This window comes from Cucumis sativus, chromosome 6 (genome assembly GCF_000004075.3).
Source record: "Cucumis sativus cultivar 9930 chromosome 6, Cucumber_9930_V3, whole genome shotgun sequence".
Classification (NCBI taxonomy): Eukaryota; Viridiplantae; Streptophyta; class Magnoliopsida; order Cucurbitales; family Cucurbitaceae; genus Cucumis; species Cucumis sativus.
The window spans coordinates 268,085-287,153 of record NC_026660.2 but is presented as its reverse complement, the minus strand read 5'-3'; the positions used below and the strand labels follow the sequence as shown (position 1 = coordinate 287,153).

Genomic DNA, 19,069 nt, shown 5'->3' with positions numbered 1-19,069 from the left:
CTTCTCCTTGGTACCCTATAATTTGACATTCTCCATCCTGCACACAAAGATACCAACTCTTGAAAAGTTTGTCATTATAATTTGAAGGTTTTGGAAGGTAGTTTAATCCAAATGAATATGAACCTTTTTACCTGTGTGGTAAGAATAATCTCTATAGATGGAATAGAGAACTTGACTTGTGAATTGGTAACACTAACAACAACTGTGATCAACAAACAAACAAATTTAATTAATTTACTAAAAACATATATTAATAAATATAAAAAAGGTGAGAGTGTTGTTTGTAATTAATACCAAAACCATCTGGCAAATGAGAAACTTCTGTTATTATGCGTCTAAAATCGTTTGAATGAATGGTGAAAAAATTTTGATGATCAATTTGAATTTGGCTTAAATTCACCCCTTGTGAAGGTGACAAAAACAATCTCCGATAAAATCTTTCATCTCTATCATCTCCTACAGGGACTATTTCGAAGAGGAAGAAGAAAGAGAAAAATCAATTAGTGATATATTATAAGCTTTTGTTTTGCTAACATCAAGATCAATGCAAGAATGTATACAACAAAAGAAACATAATCAAGAAATAGCATATATATATTATCCTTGAGGTGAGGATGATGAAGAAAGTATAATAATACTAACTTGAATTTGTAAATTCAAAGAATAGGAAGTTTTGGCTTTTCTGCACACGCATGATCATTGAAGAAAAACGAGCATTTCTTGCTCGATTCAAAGAATGATGGAGTGCTGGGAGAGAAATTCTTGAAGTGATTGGATCTTCATCGATATAATAGTTGGCGAAAAACGGTTCCCAAATATGCAGCGAAGCGACGAACCAATGGGAATATCCTGTGGCGATTATGGAAAACTGTGTGCGTGAGATTTCAACGTCGGCTTCATGAGCAATATTAGTGAGTAGAGCGGCTGCGTCTGCAAGAGGAGAAAAATTGTCAATGCTGACAAAGAACAAGGTGGCACGGGTCATGGTGTGAATTAAATCAATATATGAATCCAACTTATATTCTTCTTCGAAATAATCATACTAAATGCCTTTTATAACACTAATTAATCAAGTTTTCTATATGTCAAACCCTTGTAAAGGAAAATGCATCAATAACTTCAAACTAGAAGTGGTTTTATAAATTTGGAAATATTATGGTTTAATTTAAACGGAAAAACTTTTCATTTTTATTTAAAATCTTTTTGATAAAATCATTTGAATGCTTTTTAAAGTTTTTTTTCCCTAGTGGTGGTAGAAAAAAAGAGAAAGACTTATTTTTTGAAAAATATACTATAAATGTACCAAGACATCTTCATTAGGTGGACACTTCTTTAGCACTCTAATCATTTCCGCTTCATTAATAATAAGAGTTCGAAGCAATGAATACAAAAAAGCTAGAGAGAAGCCTAAGAGACCCAAAACTCCTAAGTCCCGATAAAAACATTAAAATGCATTGAGATTTAAAGTATTGAAGAGGTGATTTCTATCTTCATTAGATTTGCAAAGCACACACCAGAAATGATTCATATTACACTTAGGAAGTCTTTTCTGTAAGATTTCAGTCGTGTTGATACATTTATGGAGAAGAGACCATATGAAGAATTTGCATTTTTTTTGGAATAATAGATTTCGTAAGTGCTGGTATATTTTAGATCCCAACGTTGTTTGGTTCCTCTTGTATTTTGTCTGAGCTAGATGACTTTTTTAGCCGAAACAATGGAGAAGCATCTGTTTGTATTTAATTTTCACATCTGGAGGTCTCTGCCTTGAGAAGGGTTGAAAGGATGAAATGAGCTTTTCATCTCCTCCCAAAATCTGCATTTCCACGCTTCTCAGCTGCCTTCTAGGGTGTACATCCCAATCCATAGTTTCTGCATAATTTCTGGGGCTTTGAAGGAAAAGAGAACTGTGCTCATGCCAATTCCCATGCTAGAAGTGTTAGAAATTAATAAGCTAGATACATTATGGATAACACATTAATAGATACATTTCTAATTTCAAGATACATATACATTTCTAGATACATGTAATTATTCAAATACATGAATGATATGTACATGTACTTCATTTATTTTGTGTCTTTTAGGAAGTGTCTCTTGGGTACTACTATATATAGAGATCATTTCTTTCATTTATATGCAAGATAAAAAAATCAAATCAATAGAAGCAAATTGAGTTTTAGAAAGTAAGTGAGTTTCAAGAGAACAACATTCTTTTCTTGTGTGTTATTGAGTTTTCTAAGAGATAGGATTGAGGTTAATGTTGAGGCTGAAGCCAATTCAAACAGATGTACAACATTTCTCATATTCTCAATCAAATCATCATCATCTTATAAAGAGTAGGATTTCATCTGCAAACAGCAAATGAGTAAGACTTTGCCCCTCATTTATTCTGACTCCTTTAATTTTTTGTTGTGTTTTCAAAAAATTAAGGAGACTGCCAAAGTAATCCATGATAATAACAAAGATGAAAGGGGAGATGGGGTCTCCTTGTCGAATCCCTCTTGTTGACTGAATTTTACCCCTAGATTTTTCATTAATCATGATAGAGTACTGAACGCTGGAAATACATGATTTTATCCAATTTCTCCATTTGTGGGAGAAACCATTTTTAAGTAACATGAGATCAATGAAAGTCCAGTTGATCTTATTGAAGGCTTTCTTGATGTCCAACTTGCTAACAAAACCTTTAGTTTTCTTAATTTTTCAGAAATTCCCTACTTCATTTGTAATCAATATGGCATATGTAATCTGTCTTTCTCTAACAAAAGCCATCTGATTCTCAGAGATAATGGTGTCCGGTAAGGTTGATTTGAGTCTTTCTGCTAGAACTTTTGCAATAAGCTTGTATAAACTAGTGGTGAGGCTGCTCGATCTATAATTAGAAGCCAAAGAGCATTTCTCCTTCTTTGTAATTAGAGCTATGTATGTACTATTTACAACTTTGTTTAGGATTCCATTTGCGTGAAAATCTTTGAAGATCTCCATTATATTGCCCTTTGTGAAATTCCAGGTGGCTTTGATAAATTCTATGGTGAAGCCATCTGGTTTAGGGGCTTCATTGTTGGAGAATGACTTAAGGGCTTTGGAGATGTAAGCAAAGGTCTTCTTGTGACTTTCTAGAGATAGGATTCCATGCTAGGTTATCAATAAGCCAAAGATGTCTTCTAGTATCAGTATAAATGTTTTGAAAATGTTCAATAAAAGCATTTTCAATCGCTGCATCAGTTGTGCATATAGTCCCGCATTTTCAATCACTTCTTCTTTGTCTAACTGAACAAATGTTGCGAAAAAAAGCAGTGTTTTCATCTCCTTTCATGAGCCTTAGTGGAGCACTTCCTGAATCAAAGAAGTATATTTTATTTTTTGAGGAAGTAAAGGAGATTTTTCTTTTTGAATTTAGGGATGACCATTGTTGGGAGCTTTCCCCTCTCAATATTTGCTTCCCTTTCTTCTTTTCAATCATGAGGAAGTAAAAAGAGGACTTAAAATAAAAATATCAATCTATTTATTATTATTATTATTATTATTATTTATCTAATTTCAATAGAAATCAACTTTTAAAAGAGTAATTATAAGATTTATTGAATGTAATATGTACTAAAATTGGAGAATTGGACTAAAATAATATTTTGGTATCCATCGTTGTAAATAATAAAAATACTTCAAAACCATTCCCCAAATACAATTTTAATACATAAATGGTGAAATATTAGAATTTTATGTATTTAGTTTTGACATTATATATATATATATAACTTTATTTTTAGGTGTACCAAACGTTTAAACCCTAATTTCAGCCTCAAAATTAAACTTTATACTTATTAACTTTACATTCACTATATAAGAAAATTAGGTTATCCAAAAGTAAATGAGAATTTTATACAATAAACTTTGAAAATCTTTCAAAAACTTGTCCTAAATAATTTATTTTTAAAATTAAACACTACCAAAAGTTAAACAAAACACACCCACAATCCACTTAATACTTTCCTCTTCCATTCTCATTGAACTAGAAAAGAATTAAATTGCAATTTTTCCTTTTCTATTAGTTATTATTATCTTTTTACCCTAATTAGCAAAAGCTTACTTTTCATATATACTTCATTGATTCTCATGTCCAATCACTATAGTTAATATATTTGTTTATTGATAGAGAACATTATTGACAAAATTCAAATTATGAGATTAACAATGATCAAAATAGTTAATAGTTGATATTTTGAATTTTATTATTATGAGAAAAAAAAAAACAACAATATCAAAAAAATGATCAACATATCCTTTGCCTCTTGGATTTTTCCTCTAGTTGGGGAAAATAGACACAAAATTGGGCATACAATCCAATAGGAGCAACAATTATACTATAGGAATTAGGAGACTTGAACATCCATATCCTTTCTGATTTATTTGCCAAATCTCTAAAAAGTATTTTGGGATTTAGGTACACAAAGAATCGACTTTCTTCTTCATCTGCAACCCCTCCAATTATACATTCATCTACCTACACACAACACACACACATTATTATAAAATACTTAAATAATTATTGCAAAAAGAATTCAATTAAATTGTATTATATATATACCTCTTTGTAAAGACTTATCTCCTTATCATTAACACTGAATTTGACTTCTGAATTCGTTAGAGTAACCAATGCTAAATTAATTACCACAAGAGAATATATTTTAGAAGTTAATAACGACTTAATTAAAGAGAGAAAAGAAAAGATTGTTTTTTCTAAAATTAATTAATTACCATCGTAATCATCTAACTCTGTTGCAATGAATCTAAGCACAAGTGAGTCAATTGAGAAAAAGATTCCATAATCAATTTCCCCTACATCTTCCTCTCTTGAAGGTGACAATGGAAATCCATGAAAAAGTACATCTTGATCATCAACCACCCCTAAGGAAATTTAAATGCAAACTCGAAACTTGATTGCAAGAAATGAAACAAATTCTTGAATAATGAAAGTCTTTGAGTGTGTGTATAGACTTACTTGGATTGCGAAACTGAAGGAAGATTTGATTGAGGGGTTGTTGGTGATGAAGAAAGAGTATCATTGAAGAATAAAATCTTTGTTTCATAGTGTTCATGATATTGTAAAAAGATTTGATGGGGATTTGGTATTGGAAAATTTGGTTTTGACAAAAAAAATTTGTGAAGTAAGGAGGAAGAAGTTGAAGAGATGTAATGATAAGAGGGAAATGGCGAGAGATTATTAAGGAGAACATTTTGGGTGAGCATTTTAAATCTGCTACATCATGGAATCGCTCGAGTGGGAGAAGTGCTTTTGAAAAACTATGGATGTTCTCAAGCCTGAGTTCCATTTGGCCTTTTGATCTCCTCAATATTATTACAATTTCTATGATCTTGAAGTTATGAAAGACGTTCTTTAGGGTTTGGCCCTTTTTATAGTGGAAGCCATGGTTGTGTTCACTCTAAATCTAACAAATGGAATAATTTGGATATAATTTAATGGAATAATTTGGGAGATTTTGAAATTTTGAACTAATTTCTTGTAAAATAATGATTTTAAGAAAGAAACAAAGGAAAAAGGAATATACATTAATATACATGGAAATAATTGGACTCCTCCCGACTGAATTCCATCAATCCCTCAACTCATTTGGAGCTTTCTATTATAAGGGGTCCAAATGTACAAAGAATATTGCGAAACCGCGTAGGAGGCACGATCAAATATGCGTGAATTGATAAGGCACAAATAATATTGCGATGCAATTGAGATGTCAATCTTTCTGTTTTTCTTGCTTAGGGGAAGGTATCGTTCGGAGGCCATGAGCTACCTCCATTGTATACCCCAAGAACTCCTATCTCTAAGGGAAGGTCGGGAAAGAAAAAGAATTACTATTCTCTGTACATTCAAGGGTCAAAGAATGATTGAGGGCTAACCCCTTTATTTAGGGAAAGTCTGTCTGATTCGTTCATCCGATAAGTTACTTTATTAAATAAAGAAAGATAAGACGAGTTAAACTTGCAAAAAGAAAGAATGTCATCTTGAGCCTTAATTTAAAAAACCTTGTTTTGGCTAATTGCATAACTTAACTCCAGGAGTAGCAGGTGCGATCATACAAGAAATAATGCATCAAATCCTATCAAAACTCTGCAACTACTAAGTTGGATGACCACTCGAAAAGTTCTCGTGTTACACCCTTTTAATGAATCAAGTTTCACTTCTAAAATCGAGTTAGTAAAAAAAGTCTATAACACATATGATATAATAATAACAAGAACCAAAATAGATGCAAGCAAGCTTTCAATACGAAGCTTTTTTCCTAACATTGTTTTTTTCTTTCTTATCTTTTTTCTACGAAACTTTAAAAAGATGAAAAATTCTTACACATAGAAAAAATGTAAAATTATTTAGGACGAAATTAACAAAAACAATATATACACTCTTATCAACCTCCATTAAAATGATAGTATGGATGATAGATAGATATAACCGACCATTATAAATTGGCTGATAGTGATAAAAAATGATCAGAAGAGAGTTATTAAGTTGAAAACTGAAAGGAATAATGAGGATCTTCAGGCTTGAACATGGCGGCCTCCTTCGTTTTATGAGAGCATTCCATTTGCTCACTACGATTGGTGAAGAAAGAGCCCTCTTGGAATTTAACGATTTTGATTTAAAGTTGGTAGTGGTCTCCCCTGATCTCCATATAATACTACATATCAAACCTCCACTTTTACTCCATTATTACCAACCTCCTCATTCTTTAAGGTATTTCAAAATTCATCTTAAGGAACTTTACAATCTTCTCAGCAATAAAATATGTCATTCTTCTTGGGTGGACTTCAATCTTGATCCTCGTCAACCACAATCAGTAACCCTTACATTTGATAATCATGATTCTGGTAAGTACTACTTCTTCATTTTCGTCTTTTCTTTTTATAATAAATGAATGAAAAGTTTCTACCTATAGATTATATTCGATCCTTTAACCTAATATCTACTAATTAATCTTGTGAACTTGCCATTTTGAATTTGATTGCTCTTTTATTAATACAGTGCTAAAAAACGCCGTTTTGTTTTATTTAACTTAGTTTAGAATTTGACTTGAAATCATGTCTTTGTTGATCTTTAACAAATAATGGCATCTCCACATAATTCAACGGACATAAATAAATTATTTCAAGAACTATATAAACTAACAAAATCTTATGCAATTTGACTTATTAATTTCTTGGTATTGGAATAGATGCGCGCTTGAGTCGTATAATAAATGTATCAGATTTAGAAGCTTTAGGGTGGGAGTTTAGCGATGTTACAAGTACAAAATTTGTCTCAATTGATTCAAACCAATTCAAGCGAATTGTAATGGAGTTTATAAATTTTGACAAAGGTAATATATTACCATAACTCATCTCTTCTTTCTTCTCTTATCAATTGAAGCTCTTACATCATAAACTAAATTGGTTTGTTGTTTAATTTGTTTCACAGTTGGTGTTGTTTTGACTAATTCACAAGTGATGTTCTCAAGTGAATCCCAAGAGATAACTTTTAATGTAAAGGTATATTGATCATAAAAAAAATATTATTATTATTACATGTGTAGTGGAGTGGATCAAATCTTTATAAGTTCACGTAAATTGATCTACGCTTACAACGTTGCAGGACAACGAATGCATAATTGGTGGTGTTGATGCTGGGACAAGAATTGAATACTCAGTAAAGTTGCGTCCCACCAAATTCTTTAACGATCTGACATCATTGGTAGAAAGGGTATGGTTTTATCATGAGACACTTAAAACCAATATTGTAATCTCAACTCCAATTGGCTTTGAATCTCAATTTATTATCACTTTACTGAATTAAATGAGACAAAACATGGAAAAATTATTCCAATTCTGTTTGATATGCGATATCTGTGCAATATAATTCTTGATCTCTCTTTACTTTTAATTTATTTTGCTAAAAAGATTGATCATGAATGTATGTACATGCATGTCTATACAACAATTGTGTACTGTTAAGATGTGTTGATGGAATTAAGTGTTCAAGATCTTAATTTTATGTGATGGAAATATTGATAAAATGATGTATATATTTATTTTGAAAAAACATTCAATCAATAAATTAACAATTTATGTTAATTGACATCTTTATATTTACATTCTTTTGATAAGCATTTGAGACGTACATGAGCATGATAATAATTTTATGCTCGTTTTTTAAATTTGATAACCATTATTATTTATCCTTGGTTAAAATAATTACTTAAATTACTAATTAAACTAATTCTAAAAGCAAAAATACACCATTTTCTCAAAATAATAATAACAGTAGAAAGTGGATAACAAAAACTAAAATACATATGAGTGGAAGTGTTGTTTTAAAGCTGATGTTTGAAGTGATTTTGAAAAAGGTTAGAATCACATGTAGTCATGGTTTTAAATTACTTTTAGTCATCAAATTCAACGTGATGGCTGGCAGAGGTCATTCGGACAGAAAGAAATAAAACAATTTTCAATGACACAATTTTTAGCTTACTAAGCACTTGGGAAAGCATTTGTATGTGGTCAAGTAAGCATCCTTGCTTCAAGAACTTCTCCCAAATGCGTACTATTTCTTTAAACTTGGGAGCTTTTCTCAATTAGGTTGTTTGGTTCTTGGGGCTCTCTCTACCCCTCCATATGTAACTTCTTCAATGTTTAATAATATTTGGTGGTGAAGCTATGCTCCATCACCTAGTTTCCTCTTAAAAAAAATAAAACATCGACAGTAGCGAGTGCGATTGTACCAACATTAATGCACCGGATCCTATCACAACTTCGTAACTACTAAATTGAACGACCACTTGAAAAGGCCTTCTGTTGCACCCAATTTTAATGAATCTGGTTTCAACTTAAAAAAAAAAGCTCGAACAGTAGGGTTAGTAAAAAGGTTCATAATACATATGATATAATTATAACAAGAACCAAAAAAAAGGGGATGCAAGAAAGGTTTCAATACGAAGCATTTTCCTAACCTTGTTTTTTTCTTTTTCCTATGAAACTTTAAAAAGTTAGAAATTCTCACAAATAGAAAAAATGTAAAATTGTTCACAGATGTGACGAAAATAATATATATCGATAGACTTTTATTAACCTCCAACGAAACGATAGTATCAATAATAGATGGATATGACTGCCCATTATAAATAGACTGATGAGTGATATCACAAATGTTCAGCAGTGTTATTAAGTTGGAAACTGAAAGGAATAATGAGGATCTTCAGGTTTGAACATGGCGGCCTCCTTCGTTTTATGAGAGCATTCCATTTACTCACTACAATTGGTGAAGAAACAGCCCTTTTGGAATTTTACGATTGTGATTTAAAGTTGGTAGTGGTCTCCCATGATCTCCATGTAATACTACATATCAGACCTCCACTTTTACTCCATTATTGCACACCTCAAACTTTTTCAAGGTATTTCAAAATTCATCTTAAGGAACTTTACAATCTTCTAAGCGATAAAATATGTCATTCTTCTTGGATGGACTTCAATCTTGATCGTGGTCTACAACCATTAGCAACCCTTACATTTCAAAATGACGAATCTGGTAACTACTTCTTCTTCATTTTCGTTTTTTCTTCAAATAATCAATGAATGAAGTTTCTACGTATGGATTATATTCGATCCTTTAACTTAATTTCTACTAATCTTGTGAACTTGCCATTTTGATCTTGATTGTTCTTTTATTAACGAAGTGCTAAAAAACGTCATTTGTTTCATTTAACTTAGTTTAGATTTTGACTTGGAATCATGTCTTTCTTGATCTTTAACAAATAACTAATGGCATCTCCGTATAATTCAACGAACATAAATAAACTATTTCAAGAACTACATAAACTAAATAAAATCTTATACAATTTGACATATTGATTTCTTGGTACTGTAATGGAGGGGATGCGCCCTTAAGCTTGACTAGTATAGTAAAGGTAACAAAAGCAGAAGATAAAGAGGATTTTAGCGAGGTTACAAGTACAAAATTTGTCTCACTTGATTCAAACCAATTCAAGCGAATTGTAAGAGAGTTTATAAGTTTTGACAAAGGTAATAATATATTACCATAACTCATCTCTTCTTTCTTCTCTTATCAATTGAAGCTCTTACAGGATAAACTAAATTGGTTTGTTGTTTAATTTGTTTCACAGTTGGTGTTGTTTTGACTAATTCACAAGTGATGTTCTCAAGTGAATCCGGAGAGATAACTTTTAGTGTAAAGGTATGTTGATCATCAAAAAAACATTATTATTATTATTATATGTGTGGTGGAGGGGATCGAGTTTTTACAAATTCACGTCAATTAATCTACGCTTACGACGTTGCAGGACAACGAATGCATAATTGGTGGTGTTGATGTTGAGGAAAGAATTGAATACTCAGTAAAGTTGCGACCCACCAAATTTTTTAACGATTTGGCATCATGGATAGAAAGGGTATGGTTTCATCATGAGACAACTAAAACCAATATTGTAATGTCAGCTCCAATTGGCTTTGAATCTCGACTTACTATCACTTTACTGGAATGAGACAAATCATGGAAAAATTATTCCAATTCTGTTTGATATGCGATATCTGTTCAATATAATTCTTGATCTCTCTTTACTTTTAATTTATTTTGCTTAAAAAGATTGATCATGAATGTATGTACATGCATGTCTATACAATTTGTGTACTGTTAAGATGTGTTGATGGAATTAAGTGTTAAGATCTTAACTTTATGTGATGAAAATATTGATAAAATGATGTATATATTTATTTTGAGAAAACATTCAATCAATAAATTAACAATTTATGTTAATTGACATTTTCATATTTACATTCTTTTGATAACCATTTATGCTTGTTTTTTAAATTTGATAACCATTACCCTTGGTTAAAATAATTACTTAAATTACTAATTAAACTAATTCTAAAAGCAAAAATACACCTTTTTCTCAGAGCAATAATAACTGTAGAAAGTGGATAACAAAAACTAAGATACATATGAGTTTTGAAGAATTTTAAAAAAGGTTAGAATCACATTTAGTCATGGTTTTAAATTACTTTGAAACACAATCTTACTCTCCTGAAATAAAATCATTTACTCTTTAAACACATTTTTCTATCTATAATAATAATTTTGAATTATAAAAAGTGTTTTTTAAGTTATTTTATAAAGGGAAATTGCAATTGAGGACTATTTTAGCAATATTGATTAAGGATATAGCAACATTTTAAAAAAATTGCAAATATAGCAAAACTATCACTGATAGACTTGTATTGCTGATAGACTTCATATGATTGAAAATAAAAGTAATTTTAATCATTGAAAATCACTCCTAAACATGTCATAGTTAGCTTAGTTTTGGAAACTGAATGATTATCGAATGACACCTTAGTTTACGAAAAAAAGAAAATAGTTAAGGACGTGTTTATTAACCCATCTGTTTAGAGTTGCAATTAGTTGGTTCCGATTGAGACAACCCAACATCAAAATTTATTAATATGCAAATCGATTACAAAACGAACTAGAGAGGAGACCGCGACATAGTTAAACCCTCAAAAGCGCTAAAGTTAAGAGCTACTATACTCAGGCTACATCACTGCCCAAGTAAGTTACAAGAATCTTTCGAGAGATTCTGAACTAATTTTTTGGAAAACAATGAATTTAAGAAGGAAAAGGAAAATGGAATATATATTTATATACATGGGAATTAGGGTTAAGGAAATAAACATATATACATATATATTTTTAAAAAATCTTGTTTGGGCTAATTGCATAACCTAATTGGGGTCGTGGCAGGTGCGATCATACTAGCATTAATGCACCGGATCTAATCAAAACTCCGCAACTACTAAGTTGGATGATCATTCGAAAAATCCTCATGTTGCACCCTTTTAATGAATCCGGTTTCAACTTCTAAAATCGAGTTAGTAAAAAAAAGGTCCATAATATATATAGTATAATAATAACGAAAACAATAAAAAGATGCAAGTCACTACGAAGCTTCTTCCTTGCATTGTTTTTTCTTTCTTTTCTTTTTCCTACTAAACTTTAAAAGGACGAGAAATTCTCACATGGGAAAAATGTAAAACTATTTACGGAAGTAACAATATATCGGTAGACTTTTATCAACTTCCATCAAAATGATAGTATCAAAGATAGATGGATATAACCGACCATTATAAGTAGAGGGATCAGTGGTTGATCAAAAGAGTATTATTAATTAAGTTGAAAACTGAAAGGAATAGTATGGTTACAATGAGGATCTTCAGGCTTGAACATGGCGGCCTCCTTCGTTTTATGAGAGCATTCCATTTACTCACTACAATTGGTGAAGAAACAGCCCTCTTGGAATTTTACGATTTTGATTTAAAGTTGGTAGTGGTCTCCCAGAATCTCCATGTAGTACTACATATCAGACCTCCACTTTTACTCCATTATTGCCAACCTCATAATTCTTCAAGGTATTTCAAGATTCATCTTAAGGAACTTTACAATCTTCTCAGCAATAAAATATGTCATTCTTCTTGGATGGACTTCCATCTTGATCATCGTCAACCACCATTAGCAATCCTTATATTTCAAAATGATGATTCTGGTAACTACTACTTCTTCATGTTCGTCTTTTCTTTTTGTAATCATGGACTTCTTTTACCTAAATGATCACTCTACTAATCTTGTGAACTTGCCATTTTTTATCTTGATTGTTCTTTTATTAATATAGTGCTAGAAGATACCTTTGTTTTATTTAACTTAGTTTAGAATTTGACTTGGAATCATGTCTTGGTTGATCTTTAACAAATAATGGCATCTCCACAACGAACATAAATAAATTATTTCAAGAACTATATAAACTAAAAACAAAATCTTATGCAACTTGACCTATTGATTTGTTTGTATTGTAATAGATGCGCACTTGACTCGTATAGCAAAGGTGTCAAATTCAGAAGATGTAGGGAATGTTGGCGAGGTTACAAGTACAAGATTTTTCTCAATTGATTCAGAGCAACTCATGCGAATTGTAATGGAGTTTATAAGTTTTGACAAAGGTAATAATATATTACCATAACTCATCTCTTCTTTCTTCTCTTATCAATTGAAGCTCTTACATGGTAAACTAAATTGCTTTGTTGTTTAATTTGTTTCACAGTTGGTGTTGTTTTGACTAATTCACAAGTGTTGTTCTCAAGTGAATTGGGAGGGATAACTTTGAATGTAAAGGTATATTGATGTGTCCTTTGATCATAAAAAAAAAACATTGTTATTATTATATGTGTGACGGAGGGGATCGAGTCTTTACAAGTTTACATCAATTGATCTACGCTTACGACTTTGCAGGACAACGAATGCATAATTGGTGGTGTTGCCGTTGGGGAAAGATTTGAATACTCAATGAAATTGCGACCCACCAAATTTTTCAGCGATTTGGCATCATGGATAGAAAGGGTATGGTTTCATGAGACTTCTAAAACCAATGTTGTAATGTCAGCTCCAATTGGCTTTGAATCTCGACTTACTATCACTTTACTGGATTAAATGAGACAAATCATGGAAAAATTATTCCAATTCTATTTGATATGCGATATCTGTGCTATATAATTCTTGATCCCTCTTTACTTTTAATTTATTTTGCTTAAAAAGATTGATCATGAATATAACTGTAGAAAGTTGATAACATAAAAACTAAGACACATATAAGTGGAACTGCTGTTTTAAAGTTCATGTTGGAAGTATTTTGAAAAAGGTTAGAATCATTTAGTCATGGTTTTAAATTATTACTTTGAAACACAGTAATCTTACTCCCTTCAAATAAAATCATTTACTCTTTAAACACATTTTCCTATCTATAAAAATAAATTTTGAATTATAAAAAGTGTTTTTTTTATTTATTTTTAAAATCACTTACTCTTTAAACACATTTTTTTTTATCTATAAAATTAAATTTTGAATTATAAAAAATATTTTTAAGTTATTTTAAAAATAACAAAAGTAATTTTAATCACGAGGATCACTCCTAAACATGCCGTTTCGAAAACCTAATTAGGAAAACTAAACATGCCATAAGCTTAGTTTCAAAAACCTAATTAGGAAAAAAAAGTTAAAGGCCTATTATTGTTAATCGATTTGTTTTCTTTTAAAAAAATTAATTAAAAAAAACATTGTGTTCCATAACTAATTTCACTTTTTCAAAAAACTTATTTTCATAATTACTAAGAACAATTAAAGATGAACAAATTAATTATCACAAGAATATTTTAGAAGTTAATAACTTAATTTAAAGAGAGAAAAAAAGATTATTTTTCTTATATTATATTAATATTTTTAAATGATAATATTTTGGTTTAGATTAAAGTTTAAAATGAGAAAAATAAATCAAATCATGGACTTCTTTACCTAAGAATGACTAACATAAAATTGTACAAAAGAATAATTAATTAGTGATATCAAATGACTATTTTGCAATTTAGAAAATATTGTTACATGAACTTTCGTACCATAATTTTTTTTATTATTTTTTGCAACTTTTGGTACTCTAAACCTTTGACACACTTGACGAGGTTTTGACTAATTGCATAACCTAATTAGGGTTAGTAAAGCAAGGTCTATAATATATATGATATAATGAATAACGAGAACCAAAAACCGATCACGCAACAAAGACTTTTTCCTTGCGTTCGGTATTTCTTTCTTTTCTTTTTTCTACAAAACTTAAAAAAGATTGTAAGTATAGAAAAAGTGCAAAATTATTTATGAAAATAACAAATCCAAAAAATATATATATAATGTATAGAGACTTTTATCAACCTTCAACCAAAATAGGTATAACCCACCCACATACATTAGAAATAGGAGAAAGAGTGTTAACACTCAAATCAAAGGAATATGGTTCCAGTGAGGATCTTCAGGGTTGAACACCTCCTTCGTTTTACCAGAGCATTCCATTTACTCACTATAATTGGTGAAGAAAGAGGCAACGTGGAATTTTACAGTTCTGGTTTCGACTTAGTAGTGGTCTCCCGTCATCTCTTCGTAGTACTACATATTAAACCTCCATTTTTGCTCTATTACCAACCTCCAATATTTTCAAGGTTTTTGAGAATTCATCTTTGGGAATTTCGCGATCATCTCAGAGATACATTACTTACTTCTTCTTCAATGGACTTCAATCTTGATTGTCGTCGTTATCCACCATTAGCAGCCCTTACATTTCATGATGATACTGGTAACTATTTAATTTCTTCTTCATCATTTTCTTTTCTTCTAATAATAATTCATCTTTATATTTCTTGGATGAATGAAGTTTCTGCATGTTATTATTTCTTGGGTTCTTGTTCGGTTACCGTTTCTAGTTTTTAAAACTTAATAAACCATTTGTTTTATTTAATTTAGTTTAGAATTTGACTTGGAATCATGTACTGTTTGTTGATCTTTAACAAACATTGGCATCACCTTATAACTTGACATATTGATTTGTTGGTATTGTAATAGTTGCGCGCTCCACTCGTATACTATGGGTGTCAAATACAGAATATATAGGGAATTTGGGTGATGTTACACTTAAAAAATTTGTCTCAATTAATTCAGAACAGTTGAAACGAATTGCGATAGAGTTCATGAATATTGACAAAGGTAATATTACCACAACTCATCTCTTCTTTCCTTCTCTCATTAATTGAAGTTGGATCTCTTACATAAACTAATTAAATTGCTTGTTGCTTGTTTCACAGTTAATGTTGTGTTGACTAATTCACAAGTGACATTCTCAAGTGAATTCAAAGGGCCGATAACTTTTAATGTAGAGAACAATGAATGCTTAATTAGTGGTGTTAATGATGATGAAAGAACTGAATACTCAGTAAAGTTTCGACCCACATCATTTTTTTGCGAGTTGGCAACTTTGGTAGACAGAGTATGGTTCTATCATGAGACAGTTAAATCAGAAATTATACTCTCAGCTCCAGTCAGCATCGATGTTATACTTATGATGAGTTTCCGGAATTGAATGAGACAAAAACATGACATCTTTTAACCTTCTCTCCCTATGCAATTCTTGACCCATCTTTACTTTTAATTTCTTTGCTTAAAAGAGTTGATCCTCAATGTACGTACGTACATTCATGTATACAATTGTAGTTATTAGAACTATGGTTTAAAATGTATGGAGATTTATTCTTTTAGAGGAAACAATGTGTCTAAACACAAAATATATATATTTATTATAGAGCTAAGCTTGTATTTGTTTGTGGCTTTCCTCTACCCCTTTTGTTATATTGTTGGTCTAACTCCCTTGCTTCTAATCATGTACTTTTTTCATATATTAATGAAGCGAGGATGATGAGAGTGCTAAGGAAATGTCCATCTAGTAGTAATGTTTGGGTGGACTTACTAATCCCTTATATCCTTTTCCGAAAAAAGATATATACGCATGGAAGTACTGTTTTAAAGTTCATGGTCGAAGTAATTTTGAAAAGGGTTAATTAGAATCATTTAGTCGTGGTTTTAAGTTATACTTTGAAACACAATCTTTACTCCCTCGAAATAAAATCATTCACTCTTTAAACACGTTTTTCTAGGTATAAAAATAAATTTTGAATTATATAAAGTAATTATAATTAGAGGCAATTTTAGGAATAACTAACCATAAACCTTTTGGAAGACATTGCATATGTGCTCTCTATCTCAATTTTGGCCTCGAAGATTCCCTTTATTTTTTAATTATAGCCCTAGCTTAATTTATCACATTAATTATCTTAGTGGTTTCTAATTTTAGGGAAATTGCAATGGATAACTATTTTAGCAATAATAATTAAAGATATAGCAACATTTTAAAAAATTACAAATATAGCAAAACTATCACTGATAGACTTGTATCGCTGATAGACTTGTATCGATGATAGACTTCATATGGTATATCAGTGATAGACCAATATTTGCAACATGGTCTATGAGTGATAGACTTATATCATTGATAGAATTTGACAAATTTTGCTATATTTGTAAATTTTTTAAAATTGTGCTATATACTTAATTAATTTGAATTTAATTGCTAAATTTGCAACTATCCTCTAATTTTATTGTTCTTGCTTTAGGCTTGTCTCTAGCCCTTGGTGTTTTGGATGGTCGTTATTTCCTCGTTTCTCCTATATTGTTTTGTTTGGTAACTCCTAATAGAGATGCTCGAATGCATTTACTGACCCAAAATATATTTTTTTAAAAAAAGTTCACTTTTTTTAAAAACTTGTTTTTATAATTATGAAAAACAGAACAACCAAAACTAGTCAATATATATGTTGGATTTTGTTTTTAATAAAAAAAAATTAAAATAGAAAAAACAATAATAAAATTTCGAAATCATTACCAAAAAAAATTGAAGATGATCTTAAAAAAATTGTAAAAAAAATCACAAAATTTTTATTAAAAAAATGACAATCATATAATAATCTATCTCATTAACAAAATTTAGTATGATATGAAATAATGACTTGAAACAAATTCTAAAAAGTCAAAATATTATAGAGTCATTATTCAATATTGTTAAGTACATTTCCCAATCAATAATGTTCATGAGCTCATTAAATTTCATTGAGACAATTAGAAAAGATAGTGAAAAATCATATCCAAATTAAAAGAAAGTAAAGAGGGGAAAAAAAGACCTTATTAAATTTGGTTCAATTAGAAATAGACCAAATATTGAGCATACAAATCAATAGGGACAATGATAATAGAATGTTGATCATTATTATTTGCTTTGAATAACCATACCCTTTTTGCTTTTGGGTTATTTAACAAACTAAAGAAAGGTGCAATTGGATTGATAATGATATCAAGACGACTTGCTTCTCTTGCTGCAAGACCTCCAGTTATGTATTCTTTCCTCTGTAGTACACAACATTAATACAAACAACTTATTCGTTTTATGATCTCAGTAATTAATACTTAGTGATTAGAGTTTTAGATACATATAAACTTTAATTTCAATAAAAATGTTTATGTACATACATTGATAGTTCAAATAGTTTTAGGTTTTATTTTACAATATATGGAAAATGAGACCAAAAAGATAATGAATATAGAATATAATACCTGTTGGAGAAGAATTATGAATTGGGTCCCTGAACCCAATATTAGTTCTGAATTGGTAACAGAAACCCTAACTACATAAAAATAGATAGCAAGGAGTTTATATTTAGAACATAATAATCATTTCAATTATATTCAAGAAAACAAGAAAGTTTAAACATGGTTACGGTAACTACAAAGGAATTCTTTTGAAATGAATTATGATTTGAAATAAGAGCATTTGTTATAATAAAGGAATAATGTTACCATGAGTATTATTATCAAGCATCAATAAGCAATGTTTGAAATTCTGTGCTTCAATTGAGACAAAGCATCCATAGTTAATAACTCCAACGTCAAATTCTTGATAAGAAAGCAATAAAGGCAAGTAAGCTTCAAATCGATCATCGCCTAAAATAAAAGTGAATCATAATTAAACAAAAGTTAATTGCAAGAAAGAAAGAAAAGAAAGAAAACCCAAAAGACTAATAATTAATTAGAGATCACAGACAATAGTACTAATTACCAAAAGGAGTGAAAAAGGATAGGTTAAGAAGTTGATCTATGTCGTTAAGAAGAGAGAAAATGAGGATAGAAAAACCATTATTTTCCATAAGAAACAAAGTAGGGTAAATTTGGGTGATGGAAATGGTGGCATATTGAAAGGTTCGGTTACTGCTAAAGAAGAATGAAAAGAATTCAGGCATTATTTGAAGCTCAGTAATGCAATTTGGGGAAGATGATGAAGAAGGACAAGACACCATTATTGAGAAACGCGTGTTTGAGTACTTGAAAATCATTCTATTGTAATATCCTTGATGATTGACTATGAACTCTGTCAACTCAAGAAAATGCTTTACGTTCTGAATGCTCCAAACCAACATAATTGATTCAATGCTCTTTACTCTCTTGATCCCCTTTTTCAATTTATATCATATATGCCTTTTATTTTGCATCCTTTTTATAGCCAAATGCATGCATTTCTCTTTCTATTTTCAATTTTCT

General features: G+C 30.3%; 3 protein-coding genes across 3 annotated transcripts; 2 read left to right on the top strand and 1 right to left on the bottom strand.

Annotated features, from left to right (window-relative positions):
* Nucleotides 1-4,270: 4,270 nt before the first annotated feature.
* LOC116404769 lies at nucleotides 4,271-5,365 on the bottom strand. The gene is made up of 4 exons (XM_031888191.1): nucleotides 5,003-5,365; nucleotides 4,759-4,908; nucleotides 4,589-4,659; nucleotides 4,271-4,504 (listed from the first exon to the last, which is right to left on the bottom strand). Exons 1-4 carry the CDS (start codon nucleotides 5,331-5,333, stop codon nucleotides 4,274-4,276), a joined length of 783 nt encoding a protein of 260 aa, XP_031744051.1. The 5' UTR covers nucleotides 5,334-5,365; the 3' UTR covers nucleotides 4,271-4,273.
* Nucleotides 5,366-9,220: 3,855 nt separating this feature from the next.
* Nucleotides 9,221-10,630, top strand: LOC116404777. The gene is made up of 4 exons (XM_031888225.1): nucleotides 9,221-9,574; nucleotides 9,919-10,068; nucleotides 10,170-10,240; nucleotides 10,347-10,630. The coding sequence occupies exons 1-4, from the start codon at nucleotides 9,235-9,237 to the stop codon at nucleotides 10,545-10,547; spliced, it is 762 nt and encodes a 253-aa protein (XP_031744085.1). The 5' UTR covers nucleotides 9,221-9,234; the 3' UTR covers nucleotides 10,548-10,630.
* A 1,632-nt stretch (nucleotides 10,631-12,262) lies between these two features.
* On the top strand, nucleotides 12,263-13,610 carry LOC116404738. The gene is made up of 4 exons (XM_031888100.1): nucleotides 12,263-12,602; nucleotides 12,913-13,053; nucleotides 13,155-13,225; nucleotides 13,343-13,610. Exons 1-4 carry the CDS (start codon nucleotides 12,263-12,265, stop codon nucleotides 13,538-13,540), a joined length of 750 nt encoding a protein of 249 aa, XP_031743960.1. The 3' UTR covers nucleotides 13,541-13,610.
* The last annotated feature ends 5,459 nt before the right edge of the window (nucleotides 13,611-19,069 follow it).